The sequence below is a fragment of the Hevea brasiliensis genome, chromosome 3, assembly GCF_030052815.1.
Source record: "Hevea brasiliensis isolate MT/VB/25A 57/8 chromosome 3, ASM3005281v1, whole genome shotgun sequence".
Taxonomy (NCBI): Eukaryota; Viridiplantae; Streptophyta; class Magnoliopsida; order Malpighiales; family Euphorbiaceae; genus Hevea; species Hevea brasiliensis.
The window spans coordinates 102,322,269-102,348,254 of NC_079495.1; the positions used below are offsets into that span (position 1 = coordinate 102,322,269).

Here is a 25,986-nt window from a genome sequence, read left to right on the forward strand (position 1 = left end):
TCTCCCTTCTCTCCTCTTGCATCTTTCTCTCTCTCTTAGCATCTTCTGTCTCTTTCTCTTCTCAAAGAGCTTAAATCTAAAAAAAAAAAGCTCTCTCTTGCAAAAAAAAAATCTTTAAATCATAAAAATCACCATTATCAAAAAAAAAACCAAAAATTGCAACAAAAAACCATCACAAATCATACCACAATCACTTCAAAACCTGCAAAAAAAAAAAAAAAAAAAAAAAAAAAAAAAAAAAAAAAAAAAAAAAAAAAAAATAAAAAAAGAAAAAAAATAAAGAAAAAAAAAAAAGAAAAGATGAAAAAAAAAAAAAAAAAGTTTGAAGAAGTTGTCTGAAGAAAGAATTATTTTGAAAAAAGCAGAAAGGAAAAAAAAAGAAAGAAATAACAAAAAAACAGAAAAAAGTGAAAAATAAAAAAAAAAATAAAAGAAAAAAAAAAAAAATTAAAAAAAAAAAAAAAAAAAAAAACAAAAAAAAAAAGAAAAAAAAAAAAAAAAAAAAAAAAAAAGTGAAAAAAAAATGAAATAAAAAAAAGTTGAAAAAAAAATTAACTGTAAATGGAGGTGTTATAACCTGAAAATGAGCATGGCAAATTTTGGGTAAATGCTGCATGAAAATTATGCAAAAATTGATGCTGGAATAATGACTAAAATACTTCCAAAAAAAAAATCAAACCAACAAAAAACAAACAACAACAACAACAAAAAAAATAAACTAGAACAAATGTAGAATGTAAATGTGTAAAGTAATGTAAAAGACAGAAGTGAAGATGTAAAATGTTGACATGTGAAATTCAAGACAAAAAAATAGAATTGCTGAGAAAAAAAATGTTACAAAAACTGCATAAAAAGAAAAAATAATATAGAATAATTCAAATTATTAAAAAATAAATTTACATTCAAGTTCAAATAAAAAAACAATAGAATTCTCAGACCAGTTCAGCATATGACAATTCCACAGATTGAGAATTCATTCATGATGAATCATTAAGATTCAGAAGTTTCAATGATAGACAAGAAAACAAGAATAGAAAGTTAGAGCAGAAAAGAAGGAGAAAGAGGGAGGGAAAAGAGGAAAGATAACAAAAATAATATATAAAAGTATAAAGAATAATAAAGACAAAGTATAAAAAAATAAAAATATAAAAAAAAATAAAAATAGAAAAAAAAAAAAAAGAAAAAAAAGAAAAAAAAATAAATAAAAAAGAAAAAAAAATTAAAAAAAAAAAAAAAAAAAAAAAAATAAAATAAAAAAAACAAAAAATTTTATCAAAATTGATAAATAACATTAATTAACAAGAAATAAAATAAAAAATAAAAAATATAAAAATTTAAAAAAAAAAAAAAATAAAAAAAAAAAAAAAAAAAAAAAAATAAAAAAAAAAAAAAAAAAAAAAAAAAAAAAAAAAAAAAAAAAAAAAAAAAAAAAAAAAAAAAAAAAAAAAAAAAATATAAAAAAAAAAAAATAAAAAAAAAAAAAAAAAAAAAATATAAAAAAAAAAAAAAAAAATAAAAAAAATTACCATTTTTTTTAAAATAAAAAATAAGATTTTTATATTACAAAGATATATAAAAAATAATTTATAATGTTAATAATATATATAAATAATTATAAATATGTAAATAATAATATGAATAAATAAAGAGATATGAATATGATGTAATTGAGAAAACAAAATGAAAAATCAATGATTCAAATTAAAACAAAACAATGAAACAAAAACAACAAAAAATAAAAAAAATTTAAAAAAAAAGCAAATGCATGAAAAAAAAAATAAAAATAAAATATGTAAAAATGAAAAAAAAATTCAAATAATCAAAGTTCAAATTATGCAAAAAAAAAAAAAAATTTCTATTCAAGTTTGAAATTCATCTTCAAACAATCAAAAAATTTTGAAAAGTAAAAGTTAAGTGATTGTTCTCTATAAGTACTTAGTGTTCACATTAATATAAACAAGTCAAAGTTACAAGTGAATCAAATCACATAAATAAAACAAAAGGCATAAATTGTTGTTCAAAAATAATCAAAAAACAAAAATACAAGTTAAAATGTTCAAAACAATGCATTTAAAAAACCATAAAAACAAAAAAAAAAACATAAGGCCTGACACAGATATTGAGCAAGAATATAAGATATTCAAAAAAATAACAATGGCATGTACAGGAAAAACAAATCATGTACATTACACCAAATCAACATAACATTAATACATATAACACAACATTCAAATAAAACATACACATGAATAAATTATAAAATAACATATCAATGATAACAATTCAAACAAACATTGAAAAATGATTTAAAAACAAATAAAATATCAAAAAAGTATTTTCAATTGCATAATTTAAAAATAATAAAAAAATTTTTACAAAAAATTTTTATTTTAAATTAAATTTATCAATAAAATTACTTTTATCAATTTTTTTATCAATTGTTAATAATTTATAAATTTTATTCTCATAAAAATCAAACATAAAAAAACATCATAACAAAAATATTCAAAAAAAATATCATTAAAAAAAAAAAAAACAAAGCCAAAAAAAAAAAAAACCAAAAAAAAAGTTCAAAAAAAAAAAAATTAAAAAATCTCTCAAAATTCAACAAAAATCATCTATCAAAAATAAAAAAAAAAAAAAATCAACAATCAAAAAAAACAAAAAAAAAAATAAAAAAAAAAAAACACAACAAACAAAAATAAAAAACAAAACAAAAGAAAAAAAAAATACACAAAAGAAAAACAACAACAAATTAAAAAAACAACAACATAACAATTAAGAAAATACATACAAAAAATTAGCAACATACACAAATTAAGACATTACATTTGATACAATTAGCATATACATAAATTACACACATATATATTTACAATTTTTACATTTTCATTTTACAATTTTATTTGATTCATTATTTACATTGTTCATTTTTTGAATTTTTTTCAAATTTACCAAAATTTAGAAAGTCAAAAGTCCAAATTCAATTATTGATAATGCATTATCAAAATAAAGAGAAATAAATTATATATATAAAGTGAAATATTTCAGTAATTTCAAAAAATAAAAAATAGTAAATCTTTTTTAATTGAAAAAATAGATAGGATAGATTATAATATGAAGAAGAAAATAACAAATGTATTTACATCTATATTTATACACACACACACACAGACAAACACACATATTATCCATGGTTACATACTTGTTTATAATTGTTGCAAAAAGTGACAGAACTACAGTTCTCTAGCATTCAGGCAAGGCAAATTCTCTGCTAGCATAGTAATTGGTATCAAGAAGCAGGATCAAGAACGGGATTGGGAGGCATCATTGGGGAGCTTCAAATTACGCTTCCCAATCTGAATCTTCAGTCTTCAGCCTTGTCCAAAATGCCTCAATTAAGTTTCTCTCTTTTTGATGAAACAAAAATTAAATTCTACAAACTTTTAGGAGATCCACAAATGCAAAATAATAATAATAATAATAATAATAATAATAATTAACTGACCTTAAAAGCTTCACATAGGATGTTTTAGATGCATACGGACCTCCTTCGGCAATGCTACTTGATATAAGTTCACTATACATTCTGCCAAATAATTGAAACCGTATGACTAACATGAATTACTTAACAATAGGTTAGTAAATTTTCTTTAAGCCTGACAAGTTCTGAGCAATGCTTACCAGGTTAGAAAAGTCTAAATAATAACTTTAGATAGCATACCTATACACATTAAGCATGTCCAGAAAGATTAAAGAGATTTGGGACAAGAAATATGTTCCCAAAGAACTAGCAACACTTGTATTTGTCTGCAAAGCAACAATGGCTTGAATAAAAAATAAGATCATCACAAAACATTCAAACTTACAAGAATTATATTCAATCCTTCAGTTGAATGACATTATAGAAATAAGAGTTGTACAGGAAAAAACCAACAGCAAGTGAGCTAAGTAACCAAATATATTATGCTACAGTGAAAAACTGATATAACACCATGCAATTTCATGACAACTGCATATGTATCATTTAATCCGTTGGTCAGAAGAGCAACCAATTGAATTTTTTTTCTTTTCAGCAAAATGCCTGAATAAATAATAGAAAGTCAAATTTTGAATGGAGGGCCATACCTGCAATATGTTGAGAACTGTCCTGATCACTTCTTGATCTTTCAGAAAATCAACACTCTGGCGTGCCTGCCCAATGATTTCAGCCCATTTCTGCAAAAGGAGTTGGATCATAAGCCTCAGGGTACAGCACTTGATACTTTCTTCAACAATCAAAGAAGCCCACACGCGCACACACACACGCACACACACACACACACACAGAGAGAGAGAGAGTTGTAATCAAAACAAACGTGGTTTGGAAGATCCATCAATCTGTGCAGGTATTCATCTCTCTTCTGCGGATCAGGTTCGGCTTGAATCATATGCCCTACCTGAATAAGAAAGGGAAAGGCAAATGTCACATGGTCACAACACAAAGATGTGTGTGCCTAAGCTTTTTTATCAAGGCATGAAATATACAGATTCATAAAATGTATGGATCTGATGAGGCTCAAGATCAGTAACAGTTGTTGGAAGGCCTGACAGCAGTTCAGACAAAAATGGTTCACTTTCTCCAACCTGGCAAGAAGTTAAGCAAATTCTCAATTGCCTCTTTTTGATGATTAACTCCAATGGAAAAAATATGTGCAATTCTACATGAAAGAAGAGCACTCCAAGGCAAACAGATTTACCTGGACAATAACAAATTTCCGTTTGCATTTCTGAACGATTTTCAAGAATGTGTCACAGGCCATATCCTGGAAGACATTGATGTGCAAGTCATAAATGGTCATGAAAAAGAGACCCAATGAATCCAGCAAAAAACCATATGTAACTAATAGCAATCACTAGGCAAGCAATACTTAAAAAGACTTCAAATTATATTACAGTAGACTAAAATCTGGATTATTTAGCCCACAATTTTCTGGCCAGTTTTCGTGAGGCTGGCCTGGGCTGAGGACTCCAACGAAGAGATTGAGAAAGAGAAGAGCGGGTGCACTAAATGGGCTAGTCCCAAGCTTGCAAATCATCAGCCTGAAACTTTTTGTCAGCTTCAAACTCAAAGTGTTAGGCTGAGTCATAGTTATTAAAGGCTCAAGGCGCACTAAGGCGCCAAGGAGTCTTGGAGCCTAGGCGCAAGGCGCAATGCGCAAGCGCGCGCTTGAGCGAGGTGAGGCGCAAAAGTAAAAACTTTAAATAATCCATAAAAGTCAAATAAATGTGATGCTTTTCTTTTTTTTCTTTGGCATATATCTTGAATTGGGTTTGTTAGTTTGAGTTTTAAGTGGTAGTCCTTTTTGCCAATGGAAGTACTCGCTAAAGATGGAAATAAAGAAGGCATGCATTTCCAGAACCTTGTGCCTGGAACAAAGGCGCACACCTAGGCGCATAAGGCGCTAGGGTTCGAGCCTGGTGAGCCTTGAGCCTGAGGCGTGCCTGAGGCGCGCCTTTAATAACTATGGGCTGAGTTTGAGCTCAATGGTTTGAAAAACTATTCAAGCTGAACACAGGCGTGCCTCCAAACTAGCTCCACTTGGCGAGATTACAGCCTATAAATCATGGAAGGAAAAAAAAAAAAAAATCCAGCATGCAGCATGTAAATACAGCAATGTAAAGGACCACAAAAACAAAAACAACCTGAACTCCCGGATGTGTTTCATGCATAAACTCAAACAACTTATTGACAACAGTTTTCAAGAACTTCCAATGGGCTCTAAGAAATCGCGGATACTGCCCAACAACATACCTGCATACAGAAATAACAAAGATAAATAACATTCAAACCTTGTCCTCCTCAATGAGGTTACTGATATTGGAAATTCAATGTAATTTAATAATAGAGAATGTTTTCCACCCAAAAACACATAATAGAGAGTGTTAAATAAAAATGCTACAAAAATCTTTATGATCATGAAATCTTACATGATGTTACTAGCAATAACAGCTTTATTATCTTTTCCCTTTGTTATTTCACACAAATTCAATAAATCACGAATGATCATCACCAGAAATCTGTTTTCCTGCCAAGAAACCAAGATGTTGTAACACATCAAGACTTGCATCATAGAAAATAAATGACAACTTTTACAAAAATAAGCACATTATACACAAGTATTGAATTGTCAAAATACAAATGGATAATATTAGTTACAGTATTAAGCATTTCAAGATGCTATCAAAGCATTCATAATTAAGTTAAAGGAACCAAGCCATCACCTAGAAGTATAATCAGAAAAACAGAAAAATTATAGACCAGCTACCTGTTCTTCCATCATAGAACCAGAAATGGATCCTATTGCCCAACATAGAGTGTTTAGATTGTTCCAACTCCAATCCTCACCACTCAATTGTTTACTTAATTTCTTCAGCATCTGTGTTATAAAAAACACTAAGGGTTCTCAAGCTGTTGGCATTCACATTTATGAAAACAGCTACAGAAATCAATAAAAGACAACAACTATAAGCACCTTCAAAGAAATAATATAATATCCAAGTATGACACAAACCAATACCTGCTTTTCAGTGTCTTCATGATCGAGATGAGACAAGTAGATCAAGGTTTCTCTCATTATCTGCGCAATTGAATTTTTTTTTACGCATAGCAGCAAGAAAGAAAAGATGTCCAACAGCCCATAACAAGAAAATTAATCACAACACAAAAACCACTAGAGCATCAATTTTCTATTTTTAAATTTAGAAAGTGAATACATTACTATTCAACAACAGTTTAACTTTGAGCCCCAGCCACTGAATAGATTTGGTTGGCCTGGCCTCTGATGGTGTAGAAATAAAATAAAAATATGGACGCACACAACCCACTTCTCTACCGCTTGTAAATAAGAGAAATCACATTCCTAAATCATGTTCTGCAACTTGCTTAACAGTTAAGTATATTTTCTTGCTTGACATTCAAATAAGATCCAGAATCCAAAAACCATTGCCCAAACATTACACATTAGGGAAGTACAACTTGCTTCCAGAAAAGGTTCACATCCATATTCAATGTCTATCACAGATTGTATTCACATGAGACATAAAGAATTACTACCTTATATTGAACGAGAACATCATTGTCCTTCATAGTTTCCCGAACAATGTTGCCATTCTCATCTTCAACTATGAGTACCTCTTCAGGTTTTGCCATACGACAAATCATGAGCATTCTCAACTTTGACATGGGATTAGCGTAAAGCTGCCTCCGCTGCAATATTTGTGAGCCTAAGCCATCAACCATACCATGAAGCAAAGGCATCTGCTTCAATACATAGACACATCCTGAGGTAAGTAACCTCAATAAATAGCAGGCATATAGTACAAAACAAAGAAATCAGAAATTCAGAAAAAAAAAAAAAAAACAAGAACTTCTCTTAGATGCACATCACATGAATGCATGCTGCAACAACAATAACCAAGCCTTAATCCCAAACTAGTTGGAGTCGGCTATATGAATCATGTTTTCACCATTTAGCTTTGCCAAACACCAAGTCCCATCAATATCCAAAGCTTGTAACATGAATGCATGCATATAGGTAAATTAGGAAAAACACAAGTTAAACAGGAAAAGGGTATGGCCAAACGAGAGAAAGAGAGAAAGATAAAGGGAGAAGGAAGAGAGGAGAGGTGGGTGTGTGTACAGTGGGGGGGGGCACGGGTGTGGGGGATTTGGGGTTGTGTGGTGTGGTGTGGTTTGTGAAGGGGCAGACTGCCACAACTTTGTTCTTCTATGGGGTGCATTAATATTTTATAGCGTAAACGCATGGTTACCTGAAACACCATTCGTCTTCGATCATGCTATGGGTAAGCGGTACGCCACTCAGATATAGGATACTCGAGGGGTAGTCAGTAGGCTTAGTTGGTACACTAATTCTGAACTCATACATGAATTATATCAATTCAGATTGCGGTACAATAAGTACACTTAATTAGTATAATACCCAGGTTCAAAAACACCAAATCAAATAATAATTCTTCTATTTTTTATATTTTCTTTACAATTTGTACATTTTGCAAGATCAATACAAATAAAAAGGAACCCTAAAAACCTATTACTTTTCTAATAGACTATTAACTTTTTATCAATTAAATTTAAAAATATAATAATATTTTAAATGTAATGAGATTTTAGCTGAAATTTAACAATATCAGTTGCAAAATGCAATAGGACATATAATTTTGGGCTTTATGGATTGATTTAAAGAAGCCTTAATGGTGTCCCCTATTTCGACTAAATGATACGGCCAAAATAAGTCATCATTCAAGTTGTTGACACGTGTCTTCATAGTTCAGTCACCAATCTATTAGAGACACTAAAAGTTTGATCGAGAGCTCATTGAAACCTACATCAAGTTGGTGCCTAAAAGGTGACTCATACCAAGGTAAGAGATCAGTAAATTGCAAACTACTGATTTGACAGCATTCTACAATAAATGAAGCATACACCAAACGTTTGCAAAAAGATATCTCAGACAATCCCAAAGGTACTTAGTAGACTTCAACACGTTAACCACTTGAAGTCTCTCTGATTACACCTACTCCACCAATCAAAGGACACCACTTGTCTCAATCACCATATCTCCAACAAGGTGTATATATAAAAGGAACAAAGATTTAAAAGGGAGCTGGATCCTTGATCCATAATCTGGTATCAAATTTCATTCTCTATGATCCTTACATTCTTAATCACAATGACTAACGTAACCAATGGAGACTCCACATTGAAGACCCCTCCACCCATAACCCTTTGTTCATCTTGCAAGATTTCAAGCATCCCTACGCCAGCAGAGTCCATTGCTTCCTCCCATCATCAAAGACAACTACTGCATGTCCCTCTCCAAGTAAGCGAGAGCAATCCCTGTAATTTTTATTGAGGTGTTGGATCACTCATTTTGGTGACTTGGGTCGCATTCCCTAGCTAATTGGAACCAACATACCAAATTGCAGTAATTAGCGGGTCCACTCCATCAAGTCTGGTAAATACGGTCTTGCTGCTGAATTTAGACAAAAAATTTTAAAAAGCTTTTTAATTGTAATTTTAACATGTTATTTTTTAGTATTAATGGAATTAATGTTTAGTTCAAAGGTCCTAAATAAAGATATACTTCCACATTGCATATATAAGTTATTTTTTTTTCTTATTAGACTTAGAAAATTATGTTACATTTAAAAAATAATTGTACAAACCTTATTTTTCTTTATTAACTTACATTTCATCTTTTTCTCTTAACATAGAAAATTTTTAAAAGTATAGTGAAAGTATATATATAATTCTAGAACTTTAAGAGAATGTCTTAATAATTTACCAACATAACTAAATTCATTTTTCTGATATAACTAACATCTAACTAATAAATTGGAATTCAATTGATAAGAAATTCAGTACAATTCGTTCTAAAAATTATTTTCTAAAATGAACTAATTAATCACAAATTCATAACAAAGTTAAATGATAAATAAATAAATAGATATTTTACATACATATATTCATATAAGGTGGATAGATAAGAAAATTTTATCATAATAAATAATCAAATAAAAATTAGTTGACGTATTAAATAATATAATAAATAAATAACCTGCACAAAGCATGGGCTAACATTTTATTATATATGAAATTATGAATCAACATCGATAAATTATCAATATTATATCTAACATATTTTACAATTTTATGTCATGCATTTAAATGAATATGGAATTATGGAAAAAAATTAGCATATATATGTATACACGTGTACATATATACAGGTGCATGCGTGCTCATGCGTGTGTGCATGCGTGCTCCTGTGTGTGTGCATGCGCTGTGTGACCCCCCTTGAAGAAAAATCTTGGCTCTGTCACTAATAACAGATCGCCTAACATAAAATGACAACAATGCCATTATAAGACAAAAAATATACACCATACCTGGAATCCCATTATGTTTGCAGTTACAGCAGGATTATCCAAATTATGATGTGCCTCAAAGAGCTCCAAAACCAACGAGTTCCAATAGTCCAAGCAAACCTGTAAACAATTTGAGGCAGCAAGGACTCAAATCACATTACAAGATAAAGAAATTATTCAAGAAAGGGAGAACTGGTATGGTTGGTTGCAGGAGAGAACGCTTTACCTTAAAAACCTCTGTGTCATCAACATATGAGATATTAATTAGATATTCAAGACCATTCAACAATGCCGATATGTTCTCTTGTGAAGCCTCTAGCACTCGAATATGAGACTGCAAAAAAAAAAAAAAGAGCAAGTTATCATCAATGCCTTTTCAACAGGCATTGAAGGTTAAATTCAGCTGCTAATACCATATAGAGGTCTAAATGCAAGGCACATAGTAAGGAATGAACATTCAAGCTGTACATTCACCAAAATGTTGCACCAGATTCAACAATTTAGCAAATTAACAACAATGCAAAATTTCAAGTAACTATGGTTGAAAAAGATTGCAACATGTTGCAAGGAAGGAGCATACGAAGGCAAACACCGATCTACAAGCATACATAAAACCACAAACACTGTTATCATCCATATGAATTCAATATGTCAAAAGTGTGATTCAAGTGCCAAAGTCTAATATTTTTTAAGGTGTAGACTTGAAAGCACAGAGCAAGCTGTATATCTCCCGTATTACGCAAGGCAGACATTTCTCATTCAGAAGAAGGTATGAATATCTCATGCAATTCACCCACAAGCATATTCTACAATATACAACAATTTAGCACTTAGAGACCACAAATCTGAACAATCAACAGTTAAAAAAAGCACAGTATGTCCCAAGCAATGAGCAAAACACTGGTATGACTTGAGCATTATTTCCATTGTGTTAATGCATCACTAGCAGAGATTTTTCCACTCCTGGCAAATGCTAAACTGACAGAGTTCCAGATACAGCACTTTGGTAATGCACAACATGCTGCCTCAGGGCATGCCCTTGATTACAAACCCATATAGTAAGTTTTCCTAGAGTGCACTAATAATTAAAGACCAACTAAGCACAGAATTAGAAACAAGAATATTAAAATGAGAATTATCATTAGTCTGTTGAATGCCATAGAAATTGAGTACCAATCCGAACTCCATTCAATGAGCCCTTAAACCTAGGCCAGTTAGGGAAAGCCACATTCATCTTTTTTTTTTCCTTGATACAGCTTTATACAGGGCCATATTCTCCGAGTTAAGTTCACAAATTATAATATTTCTGATAACCTATTTTATACTGTACTGCCATTTCTAATACAAGTCCTTTCTCCTTCGATGCAATCACTCTCCCTCACCCAGTCATCAATCCATTTTACTTAACTTGGACACAGAATACAAAATTTGTAAAAATGAAATTACTAACTAATCATAATAAGTACAAGGTAAAAACTCCCCACATGCAGAGAAGTTTCAACATATTACATTGGTGTTTCTAAGCCTATGCCTACCGGTTTTGCATTAAAAGAACCAACCAAATCAGGAAGGAAACTTACCTTATAAAATGAAGTGAAAAACAATGCCAAATTCTGAATAAATGCCTGAAGAAACAAAGACAACAAAGACAACAATTAAAATCTAAATATATTGTGTTGATCCCTAAAGGGATTGGGTGAGAAAGCAAAATAATGAAATACTAACCTGTTCCTCACTAGAACCATGTGCATAAGCCTCTGGAATGTTTGTTGTTGGTGGAAGAATGGCCTAAAGAAAATACAACAGAATTCAATCAACACAAATATATTAAAAAAAAAAAGGCAATACCTTAGGACTATTGGCAATAGAAAATTCACAATCATATTAAAATGCAGAAAGATGAATTCTATTTCTGGATAAAAATGTCCCACCCACCTGTAATTGGACCATGAAGAAATTGTACATCTTAACATACTGCACATTATAGAAGTCTCCAAAATTCAGAGCTGCAACCTGTAAACATCAGATCCAGAATAATCAGCACATAACAACTCATTAGCAAAGAAAATATATTATCCTTTGTAATGGTGTAGTTTACCTCTGTCAAACATTGGAGGGTAAGATTTCGATATGATGGCATAGGAAAGAACTTCAGAAGTGTTTCCAGCTGTATCGCACAGCAGAAAATGTATGTGATGTAAGCATATATCAAGAGAACTATCAAGATAACAGCTAAAGTCATACTTCTATCCAACAATATATGCGAGATTATACATACCAGTGGGGATTCAAAAATATAGCCCAAGGGAATCCAGGAAAGAAATGCATGCAAGGTGGACAATGTTGCCTGAATAAGCTCAGTTCTTTGAGAGGCTGATAGTACATATAAGCATAACTCATGGATGAGTTGAAATTCACTGTAAACACCCAAACACAATCCTTATCAAAAGCAATTCATAAGATTAAATATAAAATTTAAGGAGAAGATGTTGATAATACAAAATTGAAGGGGCTTGAAATGATTAAAATTTATTAAAAAAATTAAAACCCACTTTGTTCAACTGAACTTCAAAAATAATTCATGCAAAATTGACAAAAAGAAAACGAGTAGGAAGATGTTGCTTAGTCACAACACACAAGAAGAACTGCCACATGGGTATTTGGTTCAAGGGAAAGCTTTACATCATGGAATGATAAATTTCACAACCAGCCCAACCACAGTCATAACAGATCAACTTAGAATAGATACATTTAAAAGTTAATTAAACTTCTTCGAGTGCAGTACTAAAAACAATGGAATGAGTTAAACATGCCCCATCCCTCAGCTGCCAGCCAGAGAAACACAGAACCCATCTCACAATTTGCAACTGTTCAAAAGTAGGTTGGACCTGTACAGACAGTTAAAAGAAACAACAGCCTAACACAATTACCTGTTTAGTGATTGTTTAAGCTCTTTGATCTTCTGTTGAGTCATTTCCCCGCGAGAGAAATCAAAAACTTCTTCACTTAGAAGCTGGCATATAACAGCTTATGTTACTCATGTATAACAAAAAAAGTATTCTAAGAAAGATGATATGGCAACAAACTTACTTTCAATATAACCATGCAATTCTCACAAATTGTTTCACTAGTTTTTGCAGCAGCTACAAGATCAGGAATAAAGCTTCTCCATCTAGCTGGCCACTCGTGTTTCAATATCTGTTCAACCAGTGTAGCAATAAATCTAAATACAAAATAGCTAATAACTTGAATTCAGACACAAAAAAAAAAAAAAAATCAAAATTCATTGACAAATGTATTAAGAGAACAATTAATTTGCAGGAAACATGCATAGAATCAGACAGAAAAATAACAGCAGAACATGTCTCAGAAAAAGAACAGTTTGCAAAAAGAAAATACAGATAATCAGTGTATCTTTCTTCAGTTGCAATAATCTTATTGCAAAAATATCAAACTAGAAATCTCAATAGTAATAAAGATTAGTTTGCCTACAAATTCTTATTTTATTGAGGCAAACAAGTCATACCTGAACCAAAATTACATTGAGCTTGTTGACATATAGCCTTTCCAGTCGAAAAGAAGCCTCATTACTGGAAAGCTATACAAGAGAGTGCAATTGAGAAGAAATGTGAATAACAGGAAATTAGCAGAAATTTAAGAGAAAAAACAATAATCAAGCTCCCTTTCAATCACAACCATTGCAAATAAATACCTGTACAATGACTTCAGAAATGTAGTTTTTCATTCCATCCCGTTGCTCAATGGGCAATGCATTCCATCTATACTTTATAACACCTTCGAGGACCTGTAGGCAATAAAGATTAATCTGTCTACAAGACTGCATTACTGCAATATGTCGGCCGAAACTCACCATTCCAGTGAAAGGTATTTTTTTACTTCATTTTACTAAGTGGAAAATAAGAACAGAAGGAATATGCATCCAGACCTCTACTATAGTCACAAAAGAAGAAAAGAAATAGGTCATTTTACACCTCATGCTGCATCTACAGACTTTCAGCTTCATACAAATGGTTATACACCTAAAAGACATTAATGTTTTCTGGCTGTCCCATACAAACACTTGATTGCCCCCACCATGCTATTTGAGGCTAACAGAAGCACAATTAAAGCCTTTCATAAGATATGCTTACCACAAAATCAGTAGTTACTCAGTCATAATTAATTATCTAAAACACCAAACCACAAATGTATCCCCTCAACAATTGATTCATGGTTTCCAATAGAGACCTAATCACTAGGGCGCATAATATCTACTATATTAATATATAACTATGATGTCAATATTTAAGTAAAACCTTTTTATCAAATGATCTTGAGTTCATTTAAAATGCAACAGCACACTGCAACTGACCTGCAAGGCAAAGAATTTGGTGTTTAGATTCTTTGTATTTTGTAAAATGTGCACAACTTGGAGCCACATATCTGGATTGCTTTGCAAATCCTGCAATATCCGGTCTGCAGCAGCCCTCTGTCACCACAGGGGTAAAAAGCAAAAGAAAAAATAGGGCGAAAAGTTAGCCATATGGTGAAAAAAAAAAAAACGGTGCACGTCACAAGCTAGACTTACAATTCATCAAGCAACCACGTTATCACAGAAACACTAAGAGAATCCAAAAGATTAAATTTCTACGACAAATGACAAATAAATTAAGTCTTCAGTAAAAAATAGCTCTAAATTGAAGATATTCAACAGTAAAGCAAAACTGGAACTGCACTAAGAATCTCAGAAAAAACTAAGCACAAATACTTGGTTTGATAAGAAGAACCAAAATTCCTGATTCAGTGAGACATTGCATTACACCAAAAAGCAGGAATGCCATATCAGAGTGGCGCAAGCGCCAGGGAACAACAATTCTTCACTGATTTCAAATTAGAAAGAGAGTTCCCGAAAATGGCTCAGTAATGTTCTCAACATGCATTAACAAAATTTCTTTGAGAACACTAGGGTTGAGCAATTCTATTTCCCTGGCGTTCCTCGCACTCCCCAGGGAAGCAAACAAAAGATGAAAAGACAGAGAAAAATTAAATCCTTCATTAAAAATTTCAAGCTCTTTAAACCTTAAACCCATTTGCTTAAACCATTCCCACTTTGCCAGCAGCCAAACAGCACCGGTAGAGAAAAATAAAAATAAAAAAGCAAACGGCCCAATGGAACTAAATGCAAATCTTCATGCGTTTCAAAAAACCTAAGATGACAAGTCCGACTTCTACATCACTGTCAATGAATTCACACGCAAGCAGAACTCGAAAGAGACTGCTCAAGCATTTGAAAACCCCCTAAAAAGACTGAAAAGTTCAATTTTCCGTCAGTGCGCTCCTCGCTTTCTCGGGAACCAAATAGGAGGAAACAAAGAAAGCAAACCTCACCTCTTCCTTAGATCCAGTGCCATAGAATGCAGCAACAGTAGCATCGAGTAAAGAAACATCAATCGGCTGGCTTAAATCTCTAAGCTTCTCGGCGGCCATAGCCAAGGACGCCATTAAATCAAAAACAGAGACACACTCGGGCACTAATAAACCCTGGAACTGTAACAGCAACAACCAAACCCTAAAAGAGAGAAAAAAAAAAAAAAAAAAAAAGCGAAATTCTAGAGAAAAGGAAGGAAGGGGGGGGTGGGGAGTGAGGGCTTATATGTTATTGTTGAAAACAATAAACAGTTGAGAGAGAGAGAGAGAGAGAGAGAGCGAGAGGAAGCAGGGATACATATATATATTATAAGACACAGAAGACTGCTTGAAATATAAGCAGAGGGAGAGAAAAATAGACCTTTGGAAGCTGGAATAGACTTTATTAAAATTAAATAACTTAAAAGGGTTTTAGTGTTGCAGTGCCAGTGAGGGTTTTTGATTTTGCAAGTTAAAGATTTTAGGGCGCTAACATTGAGCGATGGAAGGGGTGAGGGAGCTTGGTTGTGACAGGTCAGAGCGCTGCAGTGCAGTTTCGCGAGAGAGGGAGTCCGAGTGCCGGGTGAATTTAATAACAAATCAAGTAAAGTAATTGTGTAGAGACAGACGTAATTTTACTATTTCCTTTGTTTTTCTTCCATCAGTTGAGACTTGAGATAGAGTCTATAAATACGGTGGCGTTGAAGGGTACAGTACTAAAGTACCAGTGGTAAAAGGGAAGGTACTAAAAGGTGCGATGGTGGGTCAAAGTGGAATAGAGTGGTGGTGGTGACCCATATGTGTAGTTACACGGATTCAAGTGTATCTTGTGTTTCGCCATACCAGTGGGTCCACTTTTTGTCTTCTTTAATTTAGAGGAGTGCGCACCACTACAGGTATAATACGTATTTTTGGGCTTTGTATGGTATGTGATCTTCGGCCCCGTGGCTTGGCCATGGGCCATTTTGGACCCGAGCAAACCACGAAAGCAATTGAAAGTTTGAAATTTGAAACAAAAAAGGCTTTTTTTCCTTTAAATGATTAAACTCCTTAATAAATTTTAACGTACGTAGAATATTTCTTCAAAAATGAATCAATTAAGAATGTTAAGTTTCTAAAAAGTCGAGGATTATGACTAATTAAACTAGCTAAATTTTAGCACTTTCCTAAAACTTGAAAATTCATTTGATGTGTTATCTTAATTAAATAAGACTTAAGATTCTATTTGTTTCATGAATATTTTTCGCATTTTTATTGTTTGAGATGTTTAGGGCATGTTTGAATGAAGTAATGAAAGTGTAAGTAATGGAAAGGTAAGAAATGATAAGAAATGTAAAAGATAAAAATGGTTATAATAAAAAAAAAAAAAAAACTCTTACTTGAGAATGGTGAATTAATAGAAAGTTAAGTAGAATTAATATATATTCTTTATATTTTGGAATAGGTGAAGGAATAATAAATTTAAAGGGTGTATAAATAAAAATATACATAATTCTCGTCTCTCCTTCCTTATCTCTTCTTACATCCCAAATTGAAGTGCAAGAAAAATTGAGATTTGAGGGAAGTAAAACATAACCTTACTTACTCTTATCTTTCATTTGCTCACTTCTTTCAAAATAGGGATAAAATAGTTACTTACCTTTATTAACCCTTCCTTTACCTTCATCCAAATAGACCCTTAAGAAAATAGGTCAATACTAAGTCATTTTAAAGAAAATGACTTTTTCTTTTTAAAAGAGAAAGTAACTTTATTAATTTTGACAATCTTATTAAAATGTGAAAATATTTATGTATGTATGATATAAATACATACCATTAGTTTAATATTATAACCAAATGAGAAGGATTTTTTAAGAAGATACTTTCTTAAAAATCATTTTTCATGAAAAATATTTATCATATATAAGTTATTTTCTGCAAAACAAACGAAACCCTTCATTTTTAAGAAAAATTACTTTCAAAACACTTAAAATGTAAAAATACTTATATATACATAATATAAATATATACTATTAGTTTAATATTTTGTAATAAAAAAAAGAGAAAATATTTTTTATTAAAAATATTTTTCATATACAAGTTATTTCCAACAAAACAAATAAAGTCCTAAAAATAAAATGATTTTCCATTATTAAAAAAAAAAAACTTTGTAATTGATGGAAAATTCCGTAACAATTCAAGCATAGTAATCAATTTAGCTGCTTTAACACTCCTTAAGTTACTTCATCTCACTTTTTCAGCAATTGGACAGTCACAGAGTGTGTTCCTAAACATCATGTGCCAGCTTGATGTCAATTCACAAATTTAGATTAGTTTATGATGAGGTAATAAACAATCAATTGAATGAGCAATTGAGCATTAAGTGGTCTCCAACAATAAAGTTTCATGACAATTTGAGTTGGGATTAATTATGCCTCATATATTACAATATAATGCATTTTATACTTGCGAAATATATATAAATTTGCCTTAATTTATTGATGATGGATCTTATATAACTACAAAACTTTGATATACCATGTAGTATATCCCTAAAATATGTTTTTTTTTTCCAAATTAACAAAATAAAAAATTATGTGATTTCATGTTTCAACACAAAGAATTGTGCTTTTATATCAAAATGCAAAACTATATAATTTCTTTTTGTATTTTTCCCTTTTATTTATCTTTCACCGTTTTCATTTTATAACTTAATTTTAGATCATTTATAATTTAATCCAAAAAAATCATAAATTTAATTTTTTTTAAATAAGAAATAATTTAGCCCTCAAAGGGTACCACTCCATTAAATTGCCATTAACAGATAAGACCCTTCATGGCACACTAATCGCTGATGGTATTTCTTTTTGCTTTTCACTTAAATTTTTATTTAATCTCTCATGCAAAGTATCTCTCTTGTGATAGTTTTTGAGGACATTTTCAATTTATCTCGAGGCTGCGGCTCCCTTATCCCTGTCGTTATTTCTACGAAGGTCAAGAAACATTGACAACTTGACTGTAAACCAAGTTCTCCTTCTTGGGTATGTATTAGTACTTCTAAAGCTTATTGCATCCGTTCCACTGTTGATTATGGGCTTACTTTGAAAAGTTTTTTGAAAAACGGATTGATGTTAGTTTTATGAAGAGTGAAGTAATGATTTAACTATGCAGATTGCACAATGAGGACATTCTTTTCTTTAACCTACGGCGTTGTTTACCGTAAGCTATAATTTCGATTACTTCTTTGAGTTACATGAATGAAATGGATAGCTGAGATAGAACTTATCAGTTGTTCCTCAAAGAATGGAAATAACTCCTATAATATCATAGTTCCCCTTCACACACTCTAAAATGGCACTTTTGAGAAGAGTTTACTCATTGAAGCATGAACATTCCTTAGTTGTTTCACGGTATTAATCACTGGTCGACTAATTTTCACTTCATTCTTTGGCTGCAATTGGAAGAATCGCGAGCAGCTTAAGCTTAAGCTTTCTATTTTGAGAAGAGTTAGCTGTGGTTCCAATTTCTTATCTCATATATCAAGCGACACACCACTCAAATGAACGTGTCTTTTTTCCCAGTTATAGTTGATGGCAGATGCAAGTGCATTTTCTTTTGTATATTTGAAATCGCATCAAGCAGAATTGGATAAATCAAATCCAACCTGGTGAACGTGTTTGAAAGCAAATCCAACCAGATATTCGAATCTGGTTTAATAATTAGTTTAATTCCTGTTAATTCTGAATCTGGCCTCGGATGATTCTGATCATGATGATGATTTGAGATGTATAGAAACCTCTACTCTGCACAAAGAACATTTTTCTTTCCATTTAAATTCATTACAGTAAAAAGAAGAGTAAAAGAAAAAAAAAAAAAAAAAAAGAGTAAAAGGTGCAACCTCCTGGGGAGGAAACTACATTTGTGAAGAATTGCAAGGATCTTCTCTAATTCTTCTTTTGCCTACATACAAGACTTTTTGGCCTCATGATACAACTTCAATTTGCTAAAGTACTACATATTACTCTCTCCATGATGACCAGAATCTGTTAGGGATGAAGATGCAACTGTCTTGCCTTCGCTTTCTGATGATGTTGTCGGATACATATGCATGCTACCCTCAGCCTTTGGCTGTTGTAGAAGTTGGAGTTGCCTTTGCAGGACCTGTAGAATGGATAAAAATGGCAAGGATGTAAGAAATCAGGAAGAGAAATAAATATAATGCCGTTTGTCACTCTTGTATGAGAGTTTTGTCACTCTTGTTCTAAGGACAATTGTTAATATTGGGTAATGTCATTTCATGAATATCATGCACTGAATTTCATATAACAATTCAGATTAATGTTTGTGCACATTTTTTTAGTAGTGTGTAATTCATATTTTGATCAATATAAACACAGTACCATCAATTAATCATGTAAAAAATTCAAATATGAACATGACAACACACACTAAACACAACCTACCTAAATGTAAAACATGTTTATACATTTAGTTACTACTATTCCTCTTCGATCTCATTTCATTGCAAACATCATAATTTTTAAGGTAACAACTGGCAAGTTCATCCTACATTTTTTAAAGATTACATTGAATATAATAAATATGTAGAAAAAGTTTTTATGCTTGATTAATTGTGTCAAACGTGTGCTCATTTGCAAGCAATTTATGATGCTAACACAATCAAGGCAAAACACAAATGCTCTAATTTCGTTCATCTTCACATGTTAGGTCCAATTTGCTTCCCCTAGGCTTTCCATTTGATCCATAAATTAAACCACATTCATAACATCATTGCCCAGTAAAAACTTCAAAGCAGATAATACTAGCAAGACACCAAAAAACATGATTGACACCCTCATTCAAAACTTGAAATAACATACAGAAATAGACATATAAAATTTAAAAAATATATATTAAAACAGAAATTTCATAAGATCAGCGAACAGATGGCACCTCAATCTGGTGTTCGAGAAGCTTTTTCTGAGCTTCCAACTCAGAGTTTGGTACACTACCCAACCTATCTCCATAATTTGCATTGGCACCAGGTACCTGAAAGGGTACAAAGATACAGTGTGAAAATTGTGGTAGGGACAAGTTTGAAGGCCCAGCATGGAATGCAGACTCTTGCTGTGATTGTCCTATGAAGGCCTGATCTTGACTAGACTCTCCATTAGCAGCATAAGCCAAAGGCCTTTGAGCTTGAGGAAGCAAGGTATATCCAGGAGACCTGCAAAAATTTGGAAAATAAATTTATAACAGGCCACTTAGTTAAGCCAGAAACACAGGGCCTCTACCACCTTTAAAAGTAAACATTTGAGTTGGGAATGTAGAAGCTGTAAAGTTAATCATGAACACCTCAAAAATTTTTATCATGTCTGGTTGTATACATCAGCAAACAAATCAAACCTATGGTTAGTAGACCAAAAGCTTATACCCTATACAATTTCATAATACATTTCTTTGATTGCTTTATGTAAGGCAGATGTAAAGTGGGGAAACATATATGATAATATGAATATATGTTTCACATAAAAGGCATTGCACTTCAAACTTTTTGAGATAGGTTGCAGACTGGGAAATGTGATGGGCATGCATGCACGCATTCCCATCTGTGTCACATGTATAGAATGTCTGTATTGCAAGAGTAGGCATCCACAGATTTAACTGACCAAAAGTAAGGTTGGGAAATGGATAAAAAAAGAGCAGGCATGCATGTTGCTTTAACCATATAGATATGTTTTCATAGCATATAAGCGCATACCAAACTAGAGTGTTTGCAGAAGGATAAACAAAAGATTTCTCATATACAGTGGCAGCAGCAGCAGCAGCTTGGAGCCTGGTCTGATGCTGGCTCAAATTATCATCTGGCATACTGCCAACTGAGCCCTGCAGTCCTGTACTTGTGGTGCCGGTCCCTGTTCCAAATTACATGAATTAACCAGTGAACTTCAAACACTAACTTCACAGAATAATTATTGGTGAATTAATGAACGAAAAGGTAAATGCAACTAAAAGAATATGAATAAACCATACATACAAATTTCACTCAACTTTACACCACCTAAATATTTGTATGATGCTCTCTCAAGATATTTGTTAACACTAGTTAAAAAGATGGTTGAGACTTGAGGGGTGAATATTGCATTCAAAATCTCAATGTGGATAAGTGAAAGGAAGTCTAATTACTTTGATCAGCCTGCTTGGGGGCAGGCTGATCAAAGTAATGTGGAATTGGTCCTTATAGTTAGAGGCATTTAGTAGGTTCTCATTTACTAAAATTATTAACTACTGACTTAAAATGATATGCAAGTTCAAAAACGCAACTCACATTATGCAGAGATTATGTTGTATAACAGTTCTAGTATTTACATTACAATAAGAAATTCTATATTTCACAATGTTGGAATTTCATATTTTATCAGCTTCACACCCAAAATATGTCAATACAAACTTTAACCAATTTGATTTGCACACCAAACAAACATTTCCATCAAGAACAACAGAAACTGGTACAGTATATAATTTCATAATTACCCTGCCGATGAGTATCTGATCGCGACCCATGTTGCCCTCCAGCTGTACTTGCACCATTCTCAGGTGGTACAACGAGAGCCCTACATGTAGGACAAGTATGCTGCCTCTCCAACCATGAACGGAGACAATGAACATGAAAGAGATGTCCACAGTTTAATTTTTTGGCTGTTGTCATCTCTTCACGACAAATAATGCAGGTTGCATCACTTCTGCATATTCATAGGAAACAGTTGATTAATGCTGATTCAAATGTATATTCGCTAAGGTTTTTATTACCAGAAGTGCTGGACAAAGTATAGAACTTACGCATTGAGCTCTTCAGGTGTTGCATCTGGAAACCGATCATTCATATTTGAAGTGATCTTCCGGTAACGAATGTAATCAGCAACACGAAGTCTGAAATTCCTGAATGTCTCATAGAGCTCCCTTATTAAGTGTAAAGGTACACCATAGTTCCTACAGAAATAAACTCAAATTCATTAGATAAAAAATAGGAAGCTTAAATTGAAGCAAATATAAGCATGAATATGTAGTTGTACTACAGGATAGTATATAACAAAAACAAAAGAATTTTCCATTAACAAACAATTTCAAAGAAACATTGAAGACATAATAGTCACATTGAGAAAAATACAAATATTAAATTTCCCAAATTCATACAAGCACTTTTCAAAAGACGCTTCATTTTATCTAACTGACAAATCAAAACAAATGACTTTTACCATGTAATTCAAATATATCAAGAAAATTTTCCAATATGCATTTGTACAGATGTTGACCCACATGCATGATATAGGGTCATAGCATCCAGCCAAGTTGGATAAATTCTCCACAAAACAGCCTCTGAAAACAGTCAATAAAAATCTAAATTCTCTAGCTCAAATCAACTCTCGGTTGCTTGCTCAAAAGTCAATGCAAACATGAATTACAGAGTTCTTGATTGATGTGATAACCTTGCTAGGTTTCCCTAGAAAATCCATCGAAGTCCATAACCCAAAGCACCCACCGCCCAGAGCACACTATAAGCCAGATAGCATCATTCCAATTCAAAGATCAGCGGAGTGAAAGCCTTCAACTTATCAATTTCAAAACAGATTTTTTAAAACCAATATCATAGCATTATTCATGGATGTATAGATTTATGTCTAATCAGATAATAGTGTAGGCGTGTGTATGGACATGAGTATGACACAATAATATCTTAATCAGAGTATGATATGATTTTTTTACGTGCATAACATGTGAAAATAATTAAGGTTAAATACGATTACTTACATGAAAATCACAAGGAAGAAGCAGAGATACATAGATAAGTGAAGCAAATCTCGAATAAGTTCCAAGTAGAAGGTGTAGACAGCCTTTTTTTCCCATTGTCCTTCTAATAGCATGTCACTCACATAGAAAATATACTTTACAAAAGTAGAGACTGTTGTCGTTGCTAGTATCATATACCTAACATGCACAATGGTAAAGATTAAAACAACGTCAAACAATTGTGGATGGAATTATTTGAAAATAACATAAATTCTTATAAATATAAAGCACAGTATTCAATAAACATGTAATTGCACATAAAAAAAGTGCTATGCATTTTGGCCCTTTTAAGACAGTCGTATCCATGATTAGAGAAGGCATATTCAGCAACCAAAAATACTGAAAGTGGCCATCCAGGATGATAAAGATTGAATATCTTAAGATTATAACCAGCAAGTTAGCAACTACATCTTGAGATGCTGAATTTATCGCCAAAATTGCTTTTCATTGAAAAAACAAATTAAATTTCCTTTCAAGCAGAAATCCTCATTCTGGTTGGATATTTAATTTTAATCTCTCTCTCTCTCTCTCTCTCTCTCTCTCTCTCTCTCTCTCTCTCTCTTCAGGTGTTTCCAGCTCCTATATTGAAGTTTTAGCACTTACACTAAAGGCGATGCATAGCCTATTACCTGCTTGTTCATTCAGGACTCCTCACATTTCAAGAGTTTTAAAAATCAATTAATTTGGATGTTTGAAAGATATTCAGCCTGACCGCATAAAGCAAGTTGGTCTTTTTCTTCCATCCCAATGGTATAAAACAAACCTCAATGAAGTTTTACGCAGTTGATACCATCGAAAAAATTTACTGTCCATTTTCTTATTTCGTTTGCCTCTTTTTCCTGGATGAGACTTGATATAGTCCAAAAACTATACAAAAAAAAAGATCTTAAATAATGACCAGATTAAGATGGCTCACAATTATGGCAGTCAAAAGAACATTTATATGTTAACCCAATGGAATATATAATAGAGAAAAATAAAAACACAAAGATAAATCACTCACTCGAAGGAGAAGAAGAGAGAAACTGAAGCCTGGCGTGTTTCTATCAAATACTTAATAGAACTGTACAAAAACAGACTGTCTAGAAGAAGAAGGAACCCGAGAAATGAAACTATCCGAATGTGAGACAACATGGGCACTGATGGGGTTGTCTCGATGTACTCTACCCTCTTTTGGGCTAACCAATGTAATGCCTTGATTAACAGTAAAGCTGTGACCATAGCAAGAAACATCACTGAGAAGTCCTGCCTGAAAATAGTGATAGCAAAGAGAATTTCCATAACCTCTCTCCATGACTGCTCATTCAACCTTTCAACTTCAGCTTCTCGGAGGGAACCAAGGAATACCCGTTTAGTTAATTGCCATAAAATGCACATAATGACTAGACCCATGTTAAGAAGAAGCACCAAATTGATCTTAGAGGTCGACAAATAAACCATAGCTGGATAAAACTGGCCTCTACTGTTGAATGCATGATAAATAACTGCTATAGTTGCCACCAAACTAAGGCTAGCATATGTTCGCAGCCGCATCATTTTCACCGAGTCTGCTGTTGCACCACATCACACAATCAATATATACATGCATATCATACTCTTTTAGATGAATGGTATCAAACTAAAAAATTCTTAGGCTCCATTTGGCATTCAAGTTAGGAGGCCCAAAGAAAGAGTAAAAACAGTTTAAAAAAAAAAAAATCTGTTCAGTTATTTTGGAGTACTTTTAACTAAAACATGTCAAACATAATTTTAAACATATTTTTAATCCCCCTATAAAATGGAGCCTAGTGCTTCTTTTAGCTGAAAAAAGCTGATAAAATTTAAATTTGGTGAGTAAAAGATGCACTTCTCTCTCAGATTTAAAAAAAAAAAAAAAAAATCCCTTAGCTTTCTTTCCTTTCCCCAATTTTCTCAGCCACCCAGCAGTAGACAATCACAAACTTAAATAACAAACGCAATGGAAACAATCAGGCTATAATCAAAATAACTAATAGAACCATAACAAACTGACCATGAAAAATAAACCAGAGATCGATCATTCCATGCTTGGAATCAAAGTTTAAAAAAAAAAAAATATCGAATCTTAGCACCATCAATATCGCAATGAAAGAAAAACAGAGCTCAAGACAACAATTTCATTTTCATTCGTATTTAATCGATTTCTCAGCAATCAACAACATTTACCGGGGGAAAAAAACAACTCATCACCTACATCCAGTTACGATAAGATAGAATCAGCCCTAACATAATTCGAAAAATCTCAAAATCAAGTAAACGAAAGTTTTAATAATTAACCCTTAAATTGATTTTCACAGTACCTCTGAAAAATTTCCTCGATTCCTTCAAAATTTCTGATCCCTGTACCGGTTTTTCTTTTCAGATTAGGAAGCCTTTTACATGTACGTAGCGTTGCAGCGTGTATATTTGCTTCGCGTCACCTCTTCCAATAAGAGTAAACCACGTGTACTAGTATCTTGACCCGATTTGGAGATTCCGGGTCGAGTTCAAATATGGATGAAAGCTTCATAATGCATGCGAGTTTATTGTGAAAAATAAAAAATAAAAAATAAATAAAATTACGTAAAACCTATTTATAATTTATATATGAATGTATAAATAAGGAGTGAGTTTTTAAATGAATAAAAATATATTTATATTTAATATAATTATTTAATTTAATTATTAGAAAAATGTTAATTAATTAATATAAAATCTTAATTGCAAAAAATTTAGAAATGGAAGTCTGTATACTAATATTATAAATATGTTATTTGTATTTATAAAATATAATTAAATTATTGGGAATACTGATCTAATAAGAAG

General features: G+C 32.1%; 2 protein-coding genes across 5 annotated transcripts; both read right to left on the reverse strand.

The window, feature by feature from the left end:
• Positions 1-190: 190 nt before the first annotated feature.
• On the reverse strand, positions 191-15,991 carry LOC110660407 (protein EXPORTIN 1A). Its single transcript, XM_058143387.1, has 25 exons — positions 15,319-15,991; positions 14,303-14,419; positions 13,643-13,735; positions 13,457-13,528; positions 13,021-13,128; positions 12,861-12,943; positions 12,209-12,347; positions 12,029-12,097; positions 11,866-11,943; positions 11,656-11,718; positions 11,511-11,555; positions 10,157-10,264; positions 9,952-10,050; positions 7,097-7,300; positions 6,561-6,620; positions 6,309-6,419; positions 5,971-6,068; positions 5,686-5,794; positions 4,740-4,805; positions 4,528-4,626; positions 4,359-4,439; positions 4,129-4,218; positions 3,725-3,810; positions 3,445-3,589; positions 191-202 (listed from the first exon to the last, which is right to left on the reverse strand). Exons 1-25 carry the CDS (start codon positions 15,430-15,432, stop codon positions 191-193), a joined length of 2,349 nt encoding a protein of 782 aa, XP_057999370.1. The 5' UTR covers positions 15,433-15,991.
• Positions 15,992-18,911: 2,920 nt separating this feature from the next.
• On the reverse strand, positions 18,912-25,625 carry LOC110660409 (ERAD-associated E3 ubiquitin-protein ligase HRD1B). Of its 4 annotated transcripts, XR_002495912.2 has the most exons (10): positions 25,482-25,500; positions 25,175-25,371; positions 24,167-24,713; positions 23,125-23,301; positions 22,156-22,305; positions 21,850-22,058; positions 21,077-21,230; positions 20,269-20,542; positions 19,214-19,476; positions 18,912-19,118 (listed from the first exon to the last, which is right to left on the reverse strand). XR_002495912.2 is itself a non-coding variant. In XM_021818725.2 (9 exons), exons 2-9 carry the CDS (start codon positions 25,254-25,256, stop codon positions 19,327-19,329), a joined length of 1,743 nt encoding a protein of 580 aa, XP_021674417.2. In that variant the 5' UTR covers positions 25,257-25,371; positions 25,482-25,500; the 3' UTR covers positions 19,120-19,326. The 4 variants fall into 4 exon arrangements, 3 of the variants coding, with proteins under 3 accessions (XP_021674417.2, XP_021674418.2, XP_021674419.2); XM_021818725.2 differs by lacking the exon at positions 18,912-19,118 and having other exon boundaries at positions 19,120-19,476; XM_021818726.2 differs by lacking the exons at positions 18,912-19,118; positions 25,175-25,371 and having other exon boundaries at positions 19,120-19,476; positions 24,167-24,710; positions 25,482-25,625.
• Between the last annotated feature and the right edge of the window lie 361 nt (positions 25,626-25,986).